The 23,550-nt window shown below is 39.2% G+C and overlaps 1 protein-coding gene across 3 annotated transcripts in view; it reads left to right on the forward strand.

The window, feature by feature from the left end:
- pdzrn3b (PDZ domain containing RING finger 3b) overlaps positions 1–22,255 on the forward strand; it is a 109,602-nt gene extending 87,347 nt beyond the window's left edge. For 2 of the 3 annotated variants that reach the window (XM_033966193.2, XM_033966194.2), the window contains 7 exons: positions 12,006–12,259; positions 15,436–15,523; positions 18,107–18,205; positions 18,507–18,569; positions 18,644–18,745; positions 19,427–19,543; positions 20,122–22,255. In XM_033966193.2, the coding sequence (XP_033822084.1) occupies positions 12,006–12,259; positions 15,436–15,523; positions 18,107–18,205; positions 18,507–18,569; positions 18,644–18,745; positions 19,427–19,543; positions 20,122–21,591 (2,193 nt within the window). In that variant the 3' untranslated portion in view covers positions 21,592–22,255. The remainder of the gene's footprint in view (positions 1–12,005; positions 12,260–15,435; positions 15,524–18,106; positions 18,206–18,506; positions 18,570–18,643; positions 18,746–19,426; positions 19,544–20,121) is intronic. The other variant, XM_033966195.2, reaches the window with a different exon arrangement.
- Positions 22,256–23,550: the final 1,295 nt, after the last annotated feature.

Raw genomic sequence — 23,550 nt, forward strand, 5'->3', positions numbered from 1 at the left:
AGTGATGGATACTGCACCAGGAAAGTTACATAGTGCCTCTTTAGCATGGACATCTCTATTAATGACTATAAATATCACAGTATGCAATATTAGCCATTTGATTTGTGATTTATTTTAAGGGCCAAACTTGTTGTAGTACATTAATATTTGAGTTATACAGTAGTACTCGCTGTCTGGTGTGAATGTAGACTGCGTATGTGCTGGGGGGTTTGTGCAGAGTATTTGGCGGTCAGGCTGTTACTGTGAGCGCGGCTGAACTCGGGTCACGGGGGTCAGGGAGAGGTGGCCGCACTGAGCTCAAAGGAGGGCTTCCCGAGGAGGGTGGGGGCTCCCGAGGGTTGGGGTGGAGGGGGGTGGGTGTGAGGTGACAGCTCCCTCAGTGCTGTGAGAGCCCACCGCTGCCCACCTCCTCGTTGTCGACCGAGCGCTGACTGGCTGCTCTCGCGACTTGGACTAAAGTTTATGTTTAACAGCATTCTGCTTATTTTGCACTTATTTTGACACAGAAAGGTGTTGAGAATTGGTGGTAAAGGGTCTGTTAACACGCCGGGACAATGTTTTGCATGAGAGGACAGGAGTGTAGTGGCTGTTAAATAATACATAGACTATTGGCCAGTATCCAAAAGTTGGTAGCTGCGGTAGAAGTAGTAGTAAAAGCAATAACAGCAGTACTGACTGTAGTAGAAGCAGTAGTAGCTGTGTAGTTGTGCTTTTATATTCAGTTGTATAAATAAAACCCTTGCTAAAACTCTTGGTAAAACTTAATTATAACTACAAATTGAATCCGACATAATGAGCATGAAGTAGTACTTAATTAAAATGAACAAATAGCTTATTAAGAATGATCCAGGCTTAGTAACTACTTAATTAAACCCTAACTGCTTAATTAAGAAGCTACTTGAACCATTCTTATTATAAATTTGGTATTTTACAAAGGTTTGACATAGTGGAGTAATTTTATTTTATTTATCTACATAATATTTCCCCGCGTCATCATTATAGGAGCCCATTATTCATCGCTGTCTTTTTTTTTTTTTTTTTTTGCCCTTATTTGACCTCTGCATGACCTCACTTTTAACAAGATAGCAGCACAAATGCTTTTCTCTGGCAGCATCATTAGTACACTAGTTCTTGTTTGTGTACTCGTATCTCCCTGTCTGTGCTAAGGGTTGTGCTTCAGTGTCACTTTTAATTGAGACCCTCTCCGAGCATGTTCATCTGGTTGTTTGGATTCTAGTGCTAGCCTGGTCTAATGAGGGGAAAAAACACTGTGTTCGCCATCTATCAATAGTGCACGGACTCAGATTTTCCATGCGGGGTGCTTTAAGTGAACAAAATGATCTGGTGTGCTCATTATCTGTCTCCTAAATGACAGCTGCACATCAGGGCAAGAAAGAGTCAAGCGCCGAGGGTTGCTTTGATCAGAACGGCTGACGAAAATACATCAAAAATAGTAATGGCGGATTGTGAAGGGCCTGTACTGATTTCAAACCATGAGCCAGGAAGATGTTTCACTTTTAGCCCCTTTTTGCTGTTGTGATATTGCACCATGACCCTGAAGTTGTTGCTAGTGATGGAACTTTTGTCTTTTTTATGGGATTCGAATCTTTTGGATCAATTATTTCAAAGAGTGGTTCAAAAGACTGACTCTTTTTCCATTCATTTATAAGACAGAAACCAATGTGAGAACTCATTTTAGCAACAAAATTTTAACAGAAATGACTAATGCTAATGTTGCACTACAATAATAACATATTTTTAGTACTGTTATCATGATGCCAGATGTTTTTTGTGTGTAAAAAGCTCTCCGTCATGTTGCCTGCTCTGTTTCTGTGCTGATTCTTGTGTTGGATAATGGTTAATTGAAATAAAAATTCATAAAAATTTGAGAAAAAGGTTTGATTCTTAAAAAAATGATCTGTTTCCAACTGTTCATGTTAAGAAACCATTCAAAACACCAGATTCAATTGCAAACGTCACATCACTGGTTGTTTCCCATGATTCTTAGTAACAAAGTCCCTAATTGGACAGAATGGACGAAAGGTGAACCTGTCAGTAGATTCTGTGTTAGAAAAAAATCCTATGTAAAATTAATAGATTATATTTGACAGTCTTATTTAACAGCTTTGACCTTATAGTATACGATGTAAAGAGCATTTAGCGTGATAACAATGCAGCACTTTAATATCGGGATCACAAGGTTCTTGACTTGTCCAACCCCGGTGACGCTCATAACAGCAGTGACACGGCGCGTGGATATGGGAGAGCTTTGTTGTGATGGCAGCGTAGCCGTCAATCATGCAACTTGGCTGCGATTCTTTGGAAGCCTTGTCATCTGCAGTTATTGCCAGATTGAAAGCTTTGCCGCTGATAAGACTGGGTATCTATGAAAGCTCATATAAAACTGTCAGCCTGATGAAGAATTACTGGCCGGTGACGTGTCGAAAAAGGTAGAATCGTAGCAAAACTAAAGTAAATATTGATGCTTCTAGCTCGTTTTCACTTCTGTAACCTCTTATTATTGAAAGCAAATGTTTATCCACTCATTTGGGTGACAGATGGAGCGTTCGTCATCTCCTAACCCAAAAGATTTGACGTTGCATTGAAGGATGGGTCAAATGCAGAAAACAAATTTCCCTATGGTCTTGACGATAAACTGAACCTTAACCTTGATTCAATCTCTTAATCTGTTATCCAACCACCAATACTCAACTTTAGCGCAAAAAGCTGAGGCACTGACATTCTTTCGGATTAAAAAATCCCAAACAGTTCTAGACATTGGTGCCAAACAATAAATGCTGCGTCTAGAATTTGCGTTAACACCTTATACTGCTGTCCAGACATATGAGTAACCCAACACGTTTAATCATTACATCATGTGTCCCAGAACGAATGCTTCCACGGCCCACAAGAGTTAATGATGGTCAGTTTGGGGTCTTTGAGTTCACACAGCTCTGTCTGGCCCACTGATCCAGTTGACGCGTGAATATTCCTTCAGCGCTCCAAGGTCTCCATTATTGTGTGAATGTGTCCCTGCATGTCCGCTGCTGCTGCTCGTATGGCATTCCTTATCCAAGTTTGGGTTTATTTCTCCTAAACATCCAGAAGCTTAGCAAAAAGTGTATCATGACACATTCTCCAAATACTTTTAAGTACCTAGACCTTGTGCGTTTAAGTGTGGATGATGCTCAGGTCAAAGCCACATGTTCAACCTCATAAAATATAGTATAATATAGTTTAATAGTAACACATATTATTTTACAAAGGAAATAATGCGTAATGTATCAAATCAACTGACCAACTAGGGAATTTTTTATCTATAAATCTTTTTTTTTGAGCAATGAACACTGATAAAAAGATGCATTCCTTAAACATAAACATAAACTGTCTCTGTATTTTGGATCGATTTTGTGTATTGATGAGCGATTCCTGTTTTAGAACCTTTTAAAACCACGTCACAAAACTGATGTAAAAACTACAGTAAATTTTTATCATGGTATTACTCCACCAAAACAAAGTAATCTGCACTTTGACTGTGTAACTACTGTCTACATCAACCATTTTCCTGAGTCAGATCATCTGTTTCTGTACCGCTCTGATTTATCATCTTAGCTGAGCGATTTCCCTTTCCCAGGTGATCATTACAGAGGCAGGCCGTGGGGCTCTCTTTGAACTTGACCCCTCCGACTGCACTGGAGCCCTCACTTCAGTCTTCAAAGCTGCAGGGTGCACCATGTGGAGATGTTGCTTTTGTCAGAGACTTAAAGGTAGAGCCCTTGAAACAGTGTCTGTCCCCGGAACGACACTCGAGGCTGTGGCGCCGTGCTGTGGATCATACAAGAGAGACTGATTCATTAGAGACACAGCACTGCTCTCGAGTGTAGACTGATAAAGAGCGTAAGGGGCAGACAACATGCATACGCAGCATAATACACAACAGATTACAGCAGGAATTAGGATGAAAACATGATATTTTACTTAAGTATTCATATTCACTGCCCTACATCATCCACTTTACTGATGACTCATTTAATTTAACTCAACATGTGAATGCTCCAGCTCCCTCTAGAGGACATACTTTTGACCTTGTTTGCTTATAATATTCAATTTCATCCAGAAAATTGCGCAGGGACTTTTTGTGAAATGTTTTTGCTTGCTTCTTCTGATTCCTTCACATATGTGCTGGTTCAATACAGTCTGTGGACTTATTCTTGATCAGATTGCTGCTGTCAAAACCCAAAAACACCAATCAAATGTTCTTTCCTGGCTTAAAGATCAAACAAGAGAATTAAAGAGACAGAAAAGCAGAGAGGAAGTGGGGAAAGGATCATCTTATTGTGTCTCTAGAAAACTTAAAAGTTCAAATGCTGGACTATCAACAAGCTGCACAAGACGCATGAGATGTCGATCTATCCAATCTGATAAATCACAATAGTGCTGTTTCAAGATTACTTTTCAAAACGATAAATTCTATTGTGGGCCCTACTGCAAATCAATCGAATGATGCCTCAAATTTGACAGGTTTTACCAAATTACTGTTTGAGTTACAAAAAGTCATTGCACGTACCAGTTCCTCTAGTCAGTTAAACATCACACCTCCAACGTTCTTAAGTCGGTTTCCATTCAGTTGGTCCTCACTTGTTCTTCGTTGTGAACTTCTTCCTATCCACTGGTCAGTTCTTTGGTTCTCTCAAACCTGCAGCACTACGACCACTTCTTTAAAAGACAACACTTGGCCTGGATTTAGATCACTTAAGGCTCAAACTTGCCATTTATCTGAAAAGTACTAGAAAAATCTGTTGCCTCTCAACTAATTACCTGCATGAATAATCAACCAACCAAAAAATCTGGTTTCCATAGCAACCGTAGTACAGTACTTATTCATGTAACAGATGATCTGAAACCAGCAGCTGACAGTTGGACAAGTTCCATCCGTCTTGCTTGATCTTAGTTCAATCTTTGATGCTGTAGATAATAAGACTTTGTTACAGAGACTGGACAGTTCAGGCACAGTACAGGCACAGCTCTCATCTTATTTATCAAAACGCTCTTTTTCAGTGGTAATGGAACAGTTCTCATTTTTAACACCCCATTCTCGAGTTATTCCTCATGGTTCAATTCTCGGTCCAGTTTTGTTCACAGTTTACAGGCCTTCCACCTGGTCACATTTTTAGAAAACATCATTTCCATTGTTAAACTGACCTCTGGCTAATGATGATCCCAAAGCTTTTTCTCGTGTTTTTAACTGTCTCAGTGATATAAATAACTAGATGTCACAACATTTTTTATTACTAAACAATTGTAAAAAAGAAATCTTGTTATTTTTTTCCAACAAAATGCGAGGAATGATTTCAAAAGCCGTCTTGGGAATTTATCGTCTCTTGTAAAACAAAGTGCCCACAACCTGGGAGTCATCATTCACACAAACATTCACTTTCTCAAATTACAACAATAATTCAAACTTGTTTCCTGCAAAACATTGCAAAAATGTAATATTTTCTTTCACCTGCCAACCTAGAAAAATGTGTCCATGCTCTTATCACGTCAGAGTTGGATTATTGTAATGTGTTATATGGACTTGGCCCTTATTATATTATTGATCTTCTCTGTTTTTATGTTCTTAGTCGCTCACTTCATTCTTCAGACCTTTCTCTGGACTTCATACTAGAGGGGACTGTGCCTTTTTTAATCAGAGCCCTAAAGCTTCCTTAGCTGAGAAACTAGAAACGGCTGACTATGTACGCACTTTCAAATCAAAAGTTCAAAACGCACTTGTATAGAATGGCATTTGTACAGCAGCATAGTTATTTTTATTTTGTATAGCACTTTTATTAGGTGCATTTTGTATTTATTTATTATATTTTTATTATTTTTAATTGTTTTATTTTTATTTTATTTTTTATTTTTTTCATTTTTTAAATATTTATTTCATTTTTTATTATTTATTTTATTTTATTTTAGTATTTATTTGTTTTATTTTTATTATTTATTTTAATTTATTTTAGTATTTATTTATTTTTATTTATTTATTATTTATTTATTTTATTTTATTTTTTTATTATTAGCACAGAATAAAAATCCACAATATCCTTGCTCCACTCAGCTTGCAATCAGTTGTCATTTTTGCTAAAATAATTACACAATATAATCATTATTCTTTTGTATTATTTGTGTTCCCAAATGTGCCGTATTATTATCCCTCATAAAGGTCATGTGAGATGTCATTATTTGCAGAGCGCTCATGTCCCAGGCTGCAGTCATATAGACCCTATTATCAAAGCACTGCAGGGGAAAAGTAAAGAGGCTCAGTGGGACCAGAGGCTTTTAATGAGGCTCGACAGTGGCAGCCTCAAAAACCCAGCCAGAGATCTGCTGTAGTTGGCCATGACGGGACTATGTGTGTTTTAATGATCGCCGTGCAGGACCAATGGAAGCGCGGGGCCTTGGTCGGTGCATCTGTTCATGGAGCAGGTGGTTGGCATTGTACTTACTGTCAACACAAAGCACAAGACAAAGACATAACCAGGGTCCAGCAACAACGCAGAATGAAAGGGCTCCATCACTGATCATTTCACAGATGGAACATGCTAAAAGACACAGATGAAACCACATTTTTAATCATTTTAATTTGTACGTTTGTAGGGGGTTTGTCTTCATTATCTCAAGAATGATAAAAATGAACATTATTTTGTTACGTAGAGAGAGTCTCAACTTTATTTTGGGTAAATTTTCCAGTTTTATAGTTTCATACCTAATTAAACTTTAAAAACATATAAACAGATGTGGGGGTTTTTTCATTTCATTTTCTTCATAAGCCCAAGCTGTTTTCTTTAAATTAAAAAGGTTTTGATGTTATGACACTGCAATGCCATTTCCATAGAATCTTAAGTGCTTGCCATTTGGTGCAGGATATCTCAAATTTTGTATCTTTAGCCTTTTTAATTTCTTCCATAATCACAGTTTTTACAGTTCCACGGAAAGATTTTGCTCAGCTGACAGGAAGCGATTCATTGACTAAAACTGACCCAAGGCCCCTTAGCACCTCATATAAAGCACTCTTTGTATTTGAAACTCTTTGGTCTGTAATCCTTGGCACAAATGTGTTTTGTGGCAAATAAAAGCAGCTATGTTTTGGACTCTCATGGCCATCTATTTGTCAGATTACTGAAAGGAACAACATGAGTGGACACACTTTGTGAAGTGACAAGCATTCAGTTTGCTTTCTTGCTGAAATTAAAGGCACAATGGCCCACATTCACAGTTAAAAGCAATGCAGAAAATGCTCCTTTGTGCAGACTTTTGTGGATTACAGAGCACAAAAGTATCAAAAAAGCAAGCAAAAGACAGTCCTTGAGTGTGCTTGAGCTGGTACTTGGACTGGTGCTCGGACTGGTGCTTGGACTGGTGCTTGGACTGCTGTGCTTGGACTGGTGCTTGGACTGGTGCTTGGACTGCTGTGCTTGGACTGGTGCTTGGACTGCTGTGCTTGGACTGGTGCTTGGACTGGTGCTCGCCTGTAAAACTTGGGGATGGCCGGGCACAGGTTTCTTTGTAACTTTGTTTGCTTCACAGCCTTTAACTAAGAGAATGCTGCTTGGAATTTAAGAACTCCATTGTATGAAGGTTTTACAGGGAGGCTGAATAGACCCAAAAAATTATTACGTAACAAGATTTAACTGAAGGATTTCCTGTGTGTATTGTATGGGGACAATCCAAGGATTTACAGACATGAAGAAAAGCTCTGTGAATATTTAGTGACAATAGTTCTATCATCTATGGCCAGTTCTGACCTTTTCAGTCTAGATTATAGATTAAAGGCGCCTGTATCTGATTTTTACTGTGTTAAAAATGTGAAAAACAGAACTGAACAATTTTCAAAGGTCAGGGCGGAGTTATGTTGTCAACAGTGAGCATGCGCTTCCAGATTATAAGAAAAGAAAAGGCTTTATGATATATGCATCTGTAAACGGCAGACTTCTTTTGAACTCAAGCACTGTTTACTCTGTATATTATTACTGGGCAAGACCAAATTTAGCTGAAATACATGGATCAGACTCGAGTAGAGGCCCTTTATGCATGGACCGACCCAGAGGAGATGATTTGTTTTGTCATATTTTGACTGTTGGAATACGTAATTGAGTAGTATATTATTTTCCATGTGAATTTAGCACCTGTCTTAAATGAATAATTACTGAATAAAAGGATCTGTCCACAGATAATGAAAAAAGAGATTACTGGCTGACGGCACTATGAATACATCAGCCTTACATCAACATCCGTGTCATTTGCATAGCACGATTGAGCCGCCACTTGGGCCCGGGTCCTGGTTCGTCCCTTCTAACCCTAATTTACATGTTGAAAGCTCGCTCTTATATCAAGTGTCTACACAAATTCTGCCTTTTTTGAAGCAGGTATTAAATGAATCATTATACGCAGAATACAGTTTCTCATTCTTCCATGACCCCGGTGGAGGTCAAATTGGCAGTGTTTTAATGAAAGAAAAAAGATTGTGAATAACAATAGCCCAGCTGTGTAAATTCCTCTCCAGACAGCCGTGTGATTTAGACCTAATTAGTATTCCTTTAAGTGGGACCCCAGTGCCCCCTTGTCCTTAAGACGGATGAATTAAAAAGGAGGAGCTGTCTCTCTCTAAAGATTCACTGGTGTCCCTTTCTATTTCTGCTCATACGGTTTATTGACACAAAAACATGCAAACATTTTATCTTACACTGACAGATTTTAGGCTGTCAGCATTTCAGCGTTACTAATGATTGTGTCACAGTCTTTAGCATTGTATTTCCAACTACTTATTTGGATTTAAAAGTTGTGAGAAAAAGTAATTAAACTGTAGAGCTGCAGCATTTGGGAAAAAATATCAAATTGTGATTACTTGGGCAAACATTGTGACAGATTAGATTTGTGGTTTATGTTTTAATATTAGGATTCTATTCAAAGTTTGCATTTTGAAGTGAGCAAGGTCGAACAAACTAATACACAAATCATGCACTTCAGAACATACTTGTACAGAGCTGAACAGTCAGTACGCTGAGAAGGATATTTTGTTGTCTGTGGAAGAAATGATGATACTTCCAAAACTGCAGCCTTTGCGATTTGCCAGTTGCGTCATTAAAATTGTGATTTGAGTATGATTAATCTGGCAGTTCTGTTAAATACGTAATTCTGCGTGAGTGTTGTTCTCTCCAAAGCAAAGCAGATCGGGTGGCGCATTATTGAGTGTTGTGTGTGTTTTTTCCCAGTGCGCAGCTCAAAGACGTTGTGTGTCAGAGGTGAGCAGCTGAATGAGGCCAGCGGGACCCCCCCCCTCCACAGCTGGGAGGGGACTGCGCGCATTCAGCCCCATCTCTAAAGGCTTTGTGTGCGGATTCCAGGCAACCAGGTCTAACGCAGCGGCCAAGAACGCACACAGGCTGTTGTCTTCCTCAGCTGATGTGCAACAAGACGGCACGCTGTGGGAAACTAGGAAAAAAAAACACAAGCCTCGTGAAGTTTGTGATGACTAGTCTAAAGTTGTGCTGTGTGACTTTTGTGTTGGAGGGTTTAAAACATGCTTGTTGCTGTGGAGATGCAGTCGTTTTCCGGGAATGTTCGACAGTATGGCGTTAAACTCATTAATCTCCATGAACACAAGTAAATTACACCACCAGGGGAAGTTATACTGTAGGTCAGATCTGTGAAAAGGCGACTCTGCTCACATTAATAAGACAAGCATGTTGATAAGCATGTTTTTCAAGGGATTTTTGTGCAGTAAAACGCATGTAGTTGAATAAATTAAGATATATAGACTGTGGAACATTCCAGGTAAAGCAACATATCTCCATGGAGACAAGCAGGTGATGGACTTTCAACAAAAAAACTACTTTAAATGAAGAGGAGCAGTTAGGTTTGGTAGCTGAAAGTCATTTTCTCTGTGTCTATTGTAAATTGAGTAGTTTGACTTTTAAGCTTGAGCAGTTTGTTTTGATCCATTGCAGTGCATATACACTGCCTGGCCAAAAAAAAAAAAGGTCACACACTAATATTTCGTTGTTCCACCTTTAGCTTTGATTACAGCACATATTCACTGAGGCATTGTTTCGATTTCGCTTCTACAATGCCACAAGATTTATTTCCATCCAGTGTGGCTTTAATTTTCCACCAAGATGTTGCTTTGATGATGGTCGAGTCTGACGCTGCACAAAGCTTCTCCAGCACATCCCAAAGATTCTCAATGGGGTTAAGGTCTGGACTCTGTGGTGGACAATCCATGTGTGAAAATGATGTCTCATGCTCCTGATCCACTTTTTCACAATTTGAGCCTGATGAATCCTGGCATTGTCATCTTGGAATATGCCCCATTCCATCAGGGAAGAAAAAAAATCCATTGATGGAATAACCTGGTCATTCAGTATATTCAGGTGTCAGCTGACATCATTCTTCTGAACCTAGACCTGACTCGTACCTATAGGCTCTTACTGTATTTGCTTAGTTAAATCCAGGTGGCGACTTTTTTTTAGCCATGATGTTTGACGTAGAAGCTTAAGAGCCTTTGACCGTCTCTGGCTGCAGTTCGAGTTCTGTCCACTAGAGGCTGCTTTAGAGTCTGGCTGTACTGTTGTATTGTTCCACGTTGAAGGGCTGCCCTCATCTCTTTAGTGCCTTTGAACATGATAAGTGTTTACAGTGTATACTTCAAGTGGGATTGTTTTATTTACAGCTCATTCTCTGACGTGGCTAATACTGATTCATGTGCAGGAGTGACAACGTGAAGAATTTGTCTAACTACCAGATGGATGACAGTTCTTACACTTTTGCTAGGAACTGTACTAGAATAGTTACTCAAAATTAGTGTTCTGAAATAGTATTTAGCTCCTGCCTAGCCCAACACTGCTGGTATCCATGCCGTATCCATGCCTTAGCACTTTCTCCATTTCATTAACCTCTCTCCTGTGAGACATACAACATATTTTATAACTGCGCACTCATCTATACTTAATGTGCTGACACCTTCTATTTAGTCTAAGAACCTCGGCTCTAATCTCTCATCAGTGTGGGGAGACCTTAAGTGCTTCAAACACACTTAATTAGCTCCTCTTTGTGATACTCCATTGCCTTTTTTGCTTAAATGAATCATCTGAGGTTAACTTGTGGCGTAGGGAGCTGACTGCGGAGCGGCAGGTCAAATTGATTGTGTGCGCTTAAAATGAGTTTGCCAAATAGGGGCTCATCGATGCACACTCTGCTAACGACCTTTCTTCATTAAAGAGCGACTCCACCTAATGAAGTGGTTATTCTATTCATTTGACTCTGACCTTGTAAAACTAACCCAGACTATTAGCTTTATTTCATCAGCACAATAGGGCAGCTCATTTTACAAGACCTTTTTTTTTTTTATATTTCAAGGATCACATGCTTAATTCTCCCTCAATCTTTTATTTGTCAGTTTATACCTGTATACAAGCCATATGTTATGTTATGTTATTTTCTATTTTATTTAATTTTATTTTTATTAAAATTTTATTTAATTAGATGTCATTTTATTTTTATTTTATTTTAGTTTTATTTTATTTTTATTTTTTATTATTTTCATTTTTTATTTTTTATTTTTATTTATTCATCTATTTATTTATTTATTTCAAGCACATGTATCAAGTACACTTAAAGCACATTTCACAAATTAATCCTTAAGCTCAAAAAGGAGTGGGAAGAAGAAAACTTATTAAATCCCACCCCTCTTATTAAGGTTATTTGTATAATAATTTAAAAAATGGTCAAAAACTTGAAAATGCATATTAGTATTATTGTTTTTCTCTCTCAATAATTCAATAAATACAACATGGTCACATTTGTCACATTTTTATATAGTGTTTTTCCACCTTTATGGCACCTTTAAAGCACTTTACATCAAGGAACCACTCAGCCATTCACTCACACATTCATACACCAGTATTGTATCATCCTGTATATTACTTTGTCACTGAAACAATCAAATACTTGTGTCTGTGCAGGTGAATGGCAAAGACCTGTCCAAAGCCACCCATGACCAGGCTGTGGAAGCTTTCCGCACGGCTAAGGATCCCATCATGGTGCAGGTTCTCCGTAAGACGCCCCACCCCCCGCTACTCAGCCCCGCTTCTGACACCCAGCTGTCGGACACCAGCACCCAAACGGACCTCACCCTGCAGCACCTCATGGCCCTCACCAAACTGCCGGGCCCTGCACCCAACATGGCGTCGCTGGACAACTACCTGCTGTCAGAGGAGTGGGTTACTCTGCCTGTTCTTTATAGTAAAATTGCAGAACTGTCCATGGGTTTCAGAATGATGAAGAAAAAGGAGCAGTGCCATAGCTATTGACAATTTAAAAGGATGTATGTATCTTTTGAATGGGAAAAAGTCCTCAAAATTTTGCATAGAACCGGAAGTTGAAACTGTAAATTCATATTGTATTCATGCATTTCAGCTTCCTACTTATACACATCATTTTTAATAATAATAATAATAATGATAATAATAATAATGACAATAATAATAATTAAAACTGCAAGCAGTGATAAAGGCCCTCGCCACCCCTTGCGACCGCGGGGTAAAGGCCACAGTGAATATCCTGCCTTTCGTTCCCGCTTACATCGCCCCTCCCCCCAAAATCAGCATCTCAGTAATACTACTCCATTCATTCCAATTAGACCATTTATGACATTGTCACGCCTGAACGGTTGGAAATAGAGGTATGTCTTCATTGGCTTTTTTGTTCAGTATGATGAGAGGAATATGTGTACCAAATTTCAATGGTCTATGACAAAGTAATTATTTTTCCTATCCTAGTTAACCAAAACCCATGTATTTCAATGAAAAATGTCAGACGTTGCCATGGCAACACCTTTGAAAATAGAGGTATATTGTTATTGGCTTTTTTGTTCAGTATGTTAATAGGGATGTCCATGCCAAATTTCAAATGTTTGTGACACAGTAATTTTTTGCATACTATTAAAAGGTTCAAGGGGGCGCTGTAGAGCAATATAATGTCTGACCTGTGTAAATTGTATATCTATGCGTTCAGATCAACATTTTGAAAAAAAAGTATATTCATGCAGGGAAATAGGACACTAACTGTGGGAGTTACACGCAATTTAAAAACCTTTAAAAATGGCTTTTTTTCTTTGCAGGCTGGCCACACCCACATTTTATGATGTAGAAAAATCCAAGACAGTTCCTTATAATCCCACATGGGTCTAGATCATTTTGACCGATTTGCAAGTTTCTTGAATGAAATTCCAAAAAATCCAAATGTAAGAGGCAAAATTTTGAAAAAATGGGGTTCCACCCACAATGGCCGACTTCCTGTAGGGTTTAGGGTGGGGTCATAATATAATTTTTTACTTGTCTTGACATGTTCTGTGTTTGTACCAAATTTCATTTGTCTACGATAAAAAAGGTCTCTCATTGCCGCAATGTATAAAAAAAAATAATACATTTTTCGCCAAACTCGAATTTTGGGTCCAATAAAATTGACTTTTCGTTAACGTTAAAAGTCTCTAAGTCTATGTCATGATCGTTATTTTTTCTCGGGATCTTTTGTGACAATTAGAGCTTGTTGAGTTCTCATTTTTGACACCACTCACTGTCATGCCGGGGCGTGTTTACTACTTGATTTTTGCCATTTTCCATGCTCCGGACGCGGTTTTAATGAGTCCCTCGCCGGGACATTGTCCTAGGCTCGGGCCTAATAAGAATAATAATAATAATGGAAACGCATTTTCCACCCATTATTTTTCTCCTAAACCATAACACCTACAGTCATGTGACTTTCTCACATTGTGCCCCATCACAAATAAGGCCCCTGTGAATTTTTTCTGAAGTCCACGACAAATCGATTGTCTTCTACAAATTTTTGAAAATGAAATTTGAAGAGGGCACTAGAGAGCCATTTTGTGAGAGAGTGCCTTCATTTGCATATCATTACATTCAGCTCACAAATGTGCATAAACGCTGTATTAGCATTTTCCCAACAAAAAAGGTGTGAAAGCGAAATCATTTATTGAAATTTCCAAAAATTGCAATTTTGTTGAAAATTCACACTGACCACACCCAAAGTCATAATCAAAATGTAATTGTTAATCTTTAATCACACATGGGTTTAGTGGGATTTTGCCAAATTTGAAGTGTTTGTGATGAAAACTGTGCAAGGCGATGTCTTGAATGTGAGGGTGTGCACTTTTGTCATTCCCAGGTTTGATCCAATATGGCCGACTTCCTGTACATTTTAGGGGGGAGGCCATAATATCATTTTTTTCATGTCCTGACATGTTCTATTTTTTTATGTGAGTTTCAGATTTTTCTGTTGACTTTTTTCCGAGTCGGGCTCCCATTGGCCCCATGAAAATCAAAGAGGTGGCGCTACCGAGTCGTCTTTCGTTATTTTTTCTCGGGGTCTTTTGTGACAATTAGAGCTCGTCGAGTTCTAATTTTTGACATCACTCACTGTCATGTCGGGGCGTGTTTACTACTTGATTTTTGCCATTTTCCACGCTCCGGACTCGGTTTTAATGAGTCCCTCGCAGGGACGTAGTCCCAGGCTCGGGCCTAATAATAATGACAATAATAATAATAATAATAATGACAATAATAATAATAATAATGACAATAATAATAATAATAATAATGACAATAATAATAATAATAATAATGACAATAATAATAATAATGGCAATAATAATAATACATCTTATTTTTAATGCACGCTTCATTCCACAGAATCTCAGAGTGCTACAATAAAACAAGAACTTTAATAAAACAAGAACTTTGAGTACTTTCGACTCTTCAAAAGACATCATATTTTGTTCTGAATTGTTAGTTGCTATGGAAACAGTGTAAATTTCTCATCACTGTGAAACTCATGGATTAATATATAACATCATTATAAATTGACTGTATGCTGCTTATTTCAGTTTGCACTTGTTTATAATCCAATGCCTTTGTCTGTTCTGCCTGTTCCTCCTATACCAGTACATTCTTCAGTCTGGCACTTATTTCACTATTTTCATTCTGTCATATTGGAAAGGTCCCAGAGCTGTCAGTTTCAATCAGACCTTTAGCCTCGGTTTAATGAGAAAACATCACCTCTAATCCAGCCCTGTTCATGTGTGTTCAGTCCAAATGAACGTAGCATTTTTACACGTGCAGGAACGATCAACCTAATCAGTTATTTCACTTTCTTTAATTGATTCTTGGGTCAAGTTAACATGGCAGGATCTTAATTTGTAATTAGCCTTAGGGTGACACATTGATTCAAGAATGAGTTCCACATAAAGTTATTAGTCTCCTTATTCGATTAAAACTGTGACTCCAGAGCAAGTTGGATTAAACTGACTAATGCATTTTTATTTATTTTTTTTCAATTTCCAACCATTAGGTGTTAAATTGACTCTGTCCTTTTCAGACATCCCGCTGGACATGTCTACTTTGATCCCAATGACTTCCTGGAGGGAATACAGCAGGACATTGAACGTGAAGAGATGGAATATGAGGTAAAATATCATTCCTCAAATAACTTTTTTTATATTTTGTAGTAAAATGTTTGTTAAGGAAAGGACAGTCCCACAGTGAGTTCAGTAAGGAAAGTTCAGTTTAAACCTGTCAACTGGTCAAATTGTTGTAAGAGTGAAGACCAGGATTCTCAAACTCCCGGCCCGAGGGCTAATTGCAGCCCGTGAGATGATTTTTTGTGGTCCGCACAACAATATGAAAGTTTAATGTTAGTGTGGCATTACAATGCTGCGCCAAATCGGTAAACTCCAAACACACGTGTCACTCACGCTGTGTACTCCCGTCACAAAAGATTCAACAAATAACGATGTATATCAGGGGTGTCAAACTCAATTTCATCGAGGGCCACATCAGCAAAATGGTTCCTGTCAAATTTGCAAAGATATAAAAAATATGTCTGTGTAACTGCATAACTCCTGATAAACTGACATTTTCACATGACATACATTTAAATTTACCTTATCACGGGCCACATAAAATGACATGGCAGGCCGTATTTGGCCCCCGGGCCTTGAATTTGACACATGTGATGTATATCCATAAAATCCACAAGAATCGTCATATTTCCTCATGCATGTTGAAAACAGCGATGTCGTTTGAGAAGATTTTAACAACGCTTTTTTTGTGGAAAACCTGATGTGGCCCAGCGTCACCCAGACTCTGCCTCCTGCAGCGCCCAGATAATTTGAGTTTGAGACGCCTGGTGAAGACATTTCGCTGCTCGTCTTTGTCTTTTGCTGTGGGTCAGACCTGGACGACTGAGGGATTGCACAGACATCTTCAGTTTAAACCTTTGCAAGCTCATAGTGTGTCCTCAGGCAACACACTTCTCACAAATATACTCACTTTGGTCATAGTATGTACAGTATCCTATGTGTATGGAAGCAGAAAAAATCCAGGCCCTACTTCGTTTGTCCTCTCAGTGTCCACGTCTCCCAGCGTCTCTCTGAGTAGCTGATGTCTTTCTGTCAGCGCCCGTACACGCTGAGGTACAGACAGCTCAGCAGCAGATGTGGAGCGCGCACACCATTACTCTTTAGTGACACAGCTTTCATAACTCCTGGATAATTACCCACGCACTGACAACGCGTCTGCAGTGATAGATTTAACGCACGCCAAACAATGTCTGGATGAGCCCCGGTTGAAGCCGAGGTTCGGTGACTGCCAGGAGTCCGCTGTGCCGTCTCAGTGACCTCCTTTGACCCCGACCCCTGACAGTCCCCTGTGGTTCTGTATTAATAACGTACATAGGGTAATGTGCTAAAGGAGAGGTGATGTACAGAGCAGAGCATAAAACAAGCAGTAGACAGTAGACCAAAATACTTTTAGTCTCAAGTACTCCCTAAAGTTTTTTCTCAGACTCAGAGTAACCCCTGACCTGAATAATTATAAGGTCTGTTTATCCATCTGTTGTCAATTACTACTACTATTTTCTTGGTTGAGTGATATTTATATCCAAAATATCCCATAAAACAGGGGTGTCAAGCACATTTTCACCGAGGGCCACATCAGCAAAATGGCTGCTCTCAAAGGGCCAGATGTAAAATAAATTTAACTACTTTTTTAACTGATTAATTAACTATTTCTGTGTTTCTTACTTATTCAAGTTACAAATGTTGTATATGCATTTTCCTAGATGTAAAAATATAGCTGTGTAACTGTGCATCTCCTGATAAAATGACATTTTAAGACCATCATACCTCTTTAATTTACCCTGCCGAGGGCCACATAAAATGATGTGGAGGGCCACATTTGGCCCGTGGGCCTTGAGTTTGACACGTGCCATAAAATATATAAAAGTTACAACAAATACTACAGGTGGAAATTAGTACTTTTGCTATAACCTGGCACCATACATCTTTTCTGTTTTGTTTTTTTAAGGTCCTTGTATTGTTGTGCACTGTCGCTGTTTATGTTGTATTCAATTTAATACAATTTCATCTTATTTTAAATTAAAAACACTTCCAAGAAGTCGCTGTTAAGTCCTGTCCTTGTACTCCTGGTTTGGAAACTGCATTGTACAGTCAAAAAGAAGAATAATTTATGTTGATGTTAGCCTTTATTAATCTCTAGCAAGTCAATTATATCTTCTTCCTTTTGTAAAATCCTTCCTAATTACCAATTGTTCTTAAATAGACAGTTGACCATTTCTGGGTTATATTTCTGTTCAAAATTGATATATTAATTGTTCAATAATACTTCAGCAGCAATTATTACTCAACAAAAACTTATGAAAGCACCTTCTGTGATACTCAAAGCTGCTTTTCTGTCTGATCCCTTGAAGTATTTCATTCATTAGTTTTGAGCGTCTGCCCATTTTGGTAGTTTAACCTCCCCTGAACCGCTCTGGCCTTGTATCTAGAGTCTGTATCGTGGAGATTTCAGCTTTTGACAAATGACAAACGGTGTTCTGTCTTTATTACGGGCCAGTGCATTGTCCCTCATTTCGAGTAGGGAAGCCAATACTCAACCAGCATCCAGTTTAGACGTTCATTACAGTGACGGATGGGATATCGCTGCCTATTTGAGTGAGATCTATTTGCCTCTTTTGTCTGTCTCTTCAGGAAGTGGATTTGTATCGAGCAAACATCCAAGAAAAGCTGGGCCTTACCATTTGCTACAGGACTGATGATGAAGACGAGGCTGGGATCTACATAAGTGAAGTATGTACATGGGGCCACTGTTTGTGTAACTTTGTCGTAGAGATTTAATGATTTCTCTTTTATTCGATTACTCATTTGATCATTATTGGTGAACTTGCGTTGAATTTCCCCCTTATAACAATGTGAGCTTGGTAACTTTATATTAATAACTAACTCAGCTGAGAACAATAGAGATCCATACAGTATTCTCTGATCTTTGATATTATAATAACGGCTGATATTATGGAAGTCGATGTACTTTAGAAGGCCACTCACCCTCGATAATGACCTGATATCTCACCTTCAATTGTTTTGACCTCAGGTTGACCCAAACAGCATTGCTGCAAAAGACGGTCGCATCAGAGAAGGAGATAAAATCATTCAGGTTGGTTTTGTCTATTGCAGAATTCTGGTATAGTAGTAGTTAGTTGTAATTCACAGTAATAAATTTGTTTTTAGATAAATGGAGTTGAGATCCAAAACCGTGAAGATGCTGTGGCACTACTGACAAGTGAGGGCAACCAGAACATTTCTCTGCTTGTGGCCCGGCCAGAAATACAGGTAATTCGTCATAAGACCCTATTGAATGTCATCTCTGCTTGAAATGTATAATTGATATGAATATAGGTTTGGGATGTGGGTTTTTAGATGCATAATGATCCAGGAGTCCTTGTGTGGAGTTTACACATCTCTTCCTGTGTCTGGGTGGATTTTGTTTTGCTTTCAGGTTCCCCTCAGCAATCTTAAACATATGCACCAGAGGTAAACTCCTCCAGTTACTCCTGACAAAGCCAAATGCAGAAGACAAATCTCCCTATGGGAACAATAAAGTGTACCTTAACTTGTAACCAAATATGAAGAAAAGAACACAGCAACAACACATTTTATAAAACATGACAAACATTCCACAGTTCACACTATTATAACAACAGATATAATTGAATTAACAGTTTAAAATGACTGAGCACAATTTGCCTTGTTGATTTTGTGCAGACACAGTTAGAAAAATTAGTACACATTAAATTTGAAAGTATGTTGTTTACTCACCTGTTACTTTGCATAATCAGGGTAAATACTTAAATATCGATGTGTAAAATTCATATCACAATTTCCCATGTATTTAAAAAAAATACATAATATTTTATCTCAAAGCCTCTCCTGCCCTTAACATTCTAGGATTCCAAAGTAAAGGTTTGCAGTTGTCTGTTGTTGTGTCTAATGAGACGTTTCTCTGTGTCTCAGCTGGATGAAGGCTGGATGGATGACGACAGGAACGACTTCCTTGATGACCTTCACATGGACATGCTGGAGCAACAGCACCATCAGGCCATGCAGTTCACCGCCAGCATGCTGCAGCAGGTACACTCACTATCACACTCACGATCTGTCTAACTATCTGTCTACAGAGGCTCACAAAGAAACTTGTCTTTGGAACCAGATCTAACATATTTGTTTTTATATGATCATATATCATATCCATATGAATATAAAATCATAAATATAAGTTAATTAGTTGATATCTATTAATGATCATATCGATTTGATGATATCAGGAAGTGTTTCTCTCTATATCGCTCAGGGTTAACAACTTACCGGCACAGATATAGATGGTAGAATGAATCAATAAATATTTCGAGAGCTGCATAGGCGCTCATCCTGTGGGTGCAGTGAAGTCAGAGCACCCACGTAAATCTCGCCTGATTGCTAGGTCAGAACAGACTACAAAAGAGGTAGGAACTGAACTTGATTGTTCCTTTTTAATGCTGTAAATCTGCCTTGCCTTAGTTCTGTAAAACTGACATTCTCTCATAAGAGATTAACGAGAGAATGTCACATGTCTCGACGGTTGTCTATTGCATCACACAGCAGAACACATCAAAATAACATTAATAACACAAGTGTACTATTCTGAATTCCATAACTTTGTTTGCTTTCAGAAAAAGCATGAAGAAGATGACGTCACCACAGACACTGCCACTTTGTTGTCCAACCATCATGAGAAAGACAGTGGAGTTGGTCGCACAGATGAGAGCACGAGAAACGACGAAAGCTCTGAGCAAGAGAACCTGTGTGACGACCACACCACGGCCTCAAACACACTGGGCAGTTGTCGTAAGCTCACGTACAGCCAGGACACGCTTGGGAGTAATGACCTACCTTTCAGTGGAGAATCCTTCATATCTGCTGACTACACTGACACAGACTTCCTGGGCATCCCTGCCGATGAATGTGAGCGCTTCAGGGAGCTTCTGGAGCTCAAGTGTCAGATGGGACAGGTAGTAGACGGGGTGTATTGCCAAGGGGCTACTGGGCAGGATGGCGAGTGTGTGGACAAAGAGTTGGAGATGCTAAATGAAGAGCTGCGTACCATAGAGCTGGAGTGTTTGAACATTGTCCGGGCTCACAAGATGCAACAACTGAGAGAGCAGTGCCGTGAATCCTGGATGCTTCACAACAGCGGCTTCAGGAATTACAACACCAGCATCGATGCCCGCCGCCACGGACTGTCGGACATCACCGAGCTGCCCGAGAAGTCCGATAAGGATAGTTCCAGTGCCTACAACACAGGGGAGAGCTGTCGTAGCACACCGCTGACACTGGAGTTATCCCCAGATAACTCCCTCCGCAGAGAGAACCAGGGGGCAACAGGGCCTTCCTTCAGCGCTACAGGCCGCGGGCTAAAACCACTGCTGTCTCCCGTCCTGGAGGCTGGAGGACCAAGTCGCAGCAGAGCGAAAGAACAAGATGGAGCAGTACAACCTGAACCCAAAGAGAGAAAGTCCACTCGGGGATTTCCACATTCACCGTACAAACACGCCCACATCCCAGCGCACGCACAGCACTACCAGAGCTACATGCAGCTCATCCAGCAGAAGTCTGCTGTGGAGTACGCCCAGAGTCAAGTGAGTCTCGTCAGTATGTGTCGTGACCCCATCAGCCCAAACGATCTTGAACCAAAGATGGAGTGGAAGGTAAAGATCCGCAGCGACGGCACACGTTACATCACCAAGCGCCCGGTACGAGACAAATTACTGAGAGAACGTGCCCTTAGAATCCATGAAGAACGCAGTGGCATGACCACAGACGATGATGCAATCAGTGAGCTGAAGATGGGTCGGTACTGGAGCAAAGAGGAAAGAAAGCAGCACGCCGTCCGGGCCAAAGAGCAGAGGCAGAGACGCGAGTTCATGAAGCAGAGTCGCGCTGACTGTCTCAAGGAGCAGTCTGCCACCGAAGACCATAAGGAGCCCAACATCATCCAACTCAGCCATAAAAAGATGATGAAAAAGAGAAACAAGAAAATATTTGACAACTGGATGACCATCCAAGAACTGCTTACCCACGGCACCAAGTCGCCAGATGGGACCAGGGTGTACAACTCACTCCTGTCTGTCACCACAGTCTGAGAGCTGGCTCAAAGCAGCGACTGACTGGACTGTACATAGGACACTACCGCTGGGGTAGAGATTCTTGCCTCGTTCAAAGTGGCAATATTTGTACATAAAAATCTTTTTGGTGGACTTTGCCTACTCTGTCAGTGAACAGAACGTTCATAAATAACTGGACCCTCTGAGTTGGATTCTTTCAATACTATTTTCAATTTTTGTGTTTGCTCTTTTGAATAATTTGGGAAGAACATTTTGTTTAACTATTGTAAAGGATTTGATGTATAAACCGTGTGCCAACATAAAATAGCATTTACATAATTGAAATGTTTTGTTTGTTTGTACCATATATATTTTTGTCAGTATTTTACTGTTATCAATGCTTTTATGGAAACAATTCCGACTCCCTACAAGGTATAATGTATAGACCTTTTAAAGACACCTTTGTAAATTGTTTAGTACAAATTTTTAGCTCTATTTTTTCAAGGTGCTCATGTGTCAGACTGAACAACACCATCAGTGTGTTCCTGACGTTCTGGCAGACCCTGCATGCTTTATTGTTCCTAGGGGTTCATTTATCCAAAAGAATAACAATGTAACAAGTCTTTAGTTAGCCACTCTTTGCCTTTTTGTAAAATGAGAGAAATAATAAATTATTGTCCTATACTGTATATGGTGAGCTTTTACATGGGGACGTGTCATTTTGTTTTGTAATAAGACTCTTGCATCTCTCTTAGTTATGTTTGGGCGACATCAGTTCACGCAGCTGCTCCTCATCCCCTAGACCCAGAGCATAGAGTTTAAATGCATGTGTACTGACAGAGTATACAAAAGTAAAAATACAAAATGGACTTAAACAACACATTTTCCAGAGTCTGTGATTAAAGGCGAGGCTCCATGGTCCCATTTAGGTCTGAAAAACTAACTGAAAAACTATTGGCTAAAGCAAGCTAACGTATGACTGTAATGTTATTTGAGAGAAACTTTCTTAACAAGTTCTTTCTGGTCAGATCGTTTTATTACAAAGCTCAGTTTAAAGTCTAACTTGAGCAACTCAGACAGAACAGTGCCTCCAGTTTGTGAAAGCTTGATGATATGAGCTGGATTCTGTTGCTGTTGCAGTTGCGGTGGCCATATTGTGGTCGTAGGCGCAGCTAAATTCTAATTAAAAAAAAAAGGGGTCAGACCTGCGGAGGAAGCACCATCTGCAGGATCAGATTTAAACGTGTCTTATATCCAGCTCTGAACAAGTATTTAACAGAAAATAAATGTATATTCATGGTTCGATCAAACAAGAAAAGAGGAGTAAAGTCCCAAAGTAGAGAATTTACACGTTCAAAGCTTCACTGCCTTAAAACAAAAAAAGGCAGCTCATACGTTTTGAGATTTAAGCAAATAAATAATCCAAAAATCTTCCATTGCAGTTGAATCAGAAAGAGGACTAAGAGGGACAAAGTACAAATTTGGTAAAACACTAAGTAAAGATTTCCATAACAATTCCCCTGTTTTGATAATAATATGATCACATTTTGTTCTTAATCAGCTAAAAATCTTGATGTAAAGTAAAACATGAAAAAGGAACAGCACACTTATTCAAACAAAAGAATATTGGAGTGATTGCTGTTGCTGGACATGGATTCAGCCATCGCCCACATCATGAAATTAAATAAAATTGAGTTTACAGTTTGCTTAAGGTCTCTGAAAAATGAATTACCATCTGAATCTAAGACATAACCTGGATCGGGTCTAAAAACAACAATATCGGACTTAACGCCGGGCACTTGAGTCAAAACAAAACACAAAAACATCACTCTACACACGGTTTTAACTAGACAAAGGAGCATGCATGAGAACAAAATCAGAATAACAACTTCAATTATGGCAAGACTGATTAACATTTCAGACCAGGAGAAGAAAATCTACTCAAACCAAGAGGAGAGCGAAGAAGTAATGGCATCTCTATTACACCGCGGAGTCTAG

This window comes from Periophthalmus magnuspinnatus, chromosome 5, assembly GCF_009829125.3.
Source record: "Periophthalmus magnuspinnatus isolate fPerMag1 chromosome 5, fPerMag1.2.pri, whole genome shotgun sequence".
Lineage (NCBI taxonomy): Eukaryota > Metazoa > Chordata > Actinopteri > Gobiiformes > Gobiidae > Periophthalmus > Periophthalmus magnuspinnatus.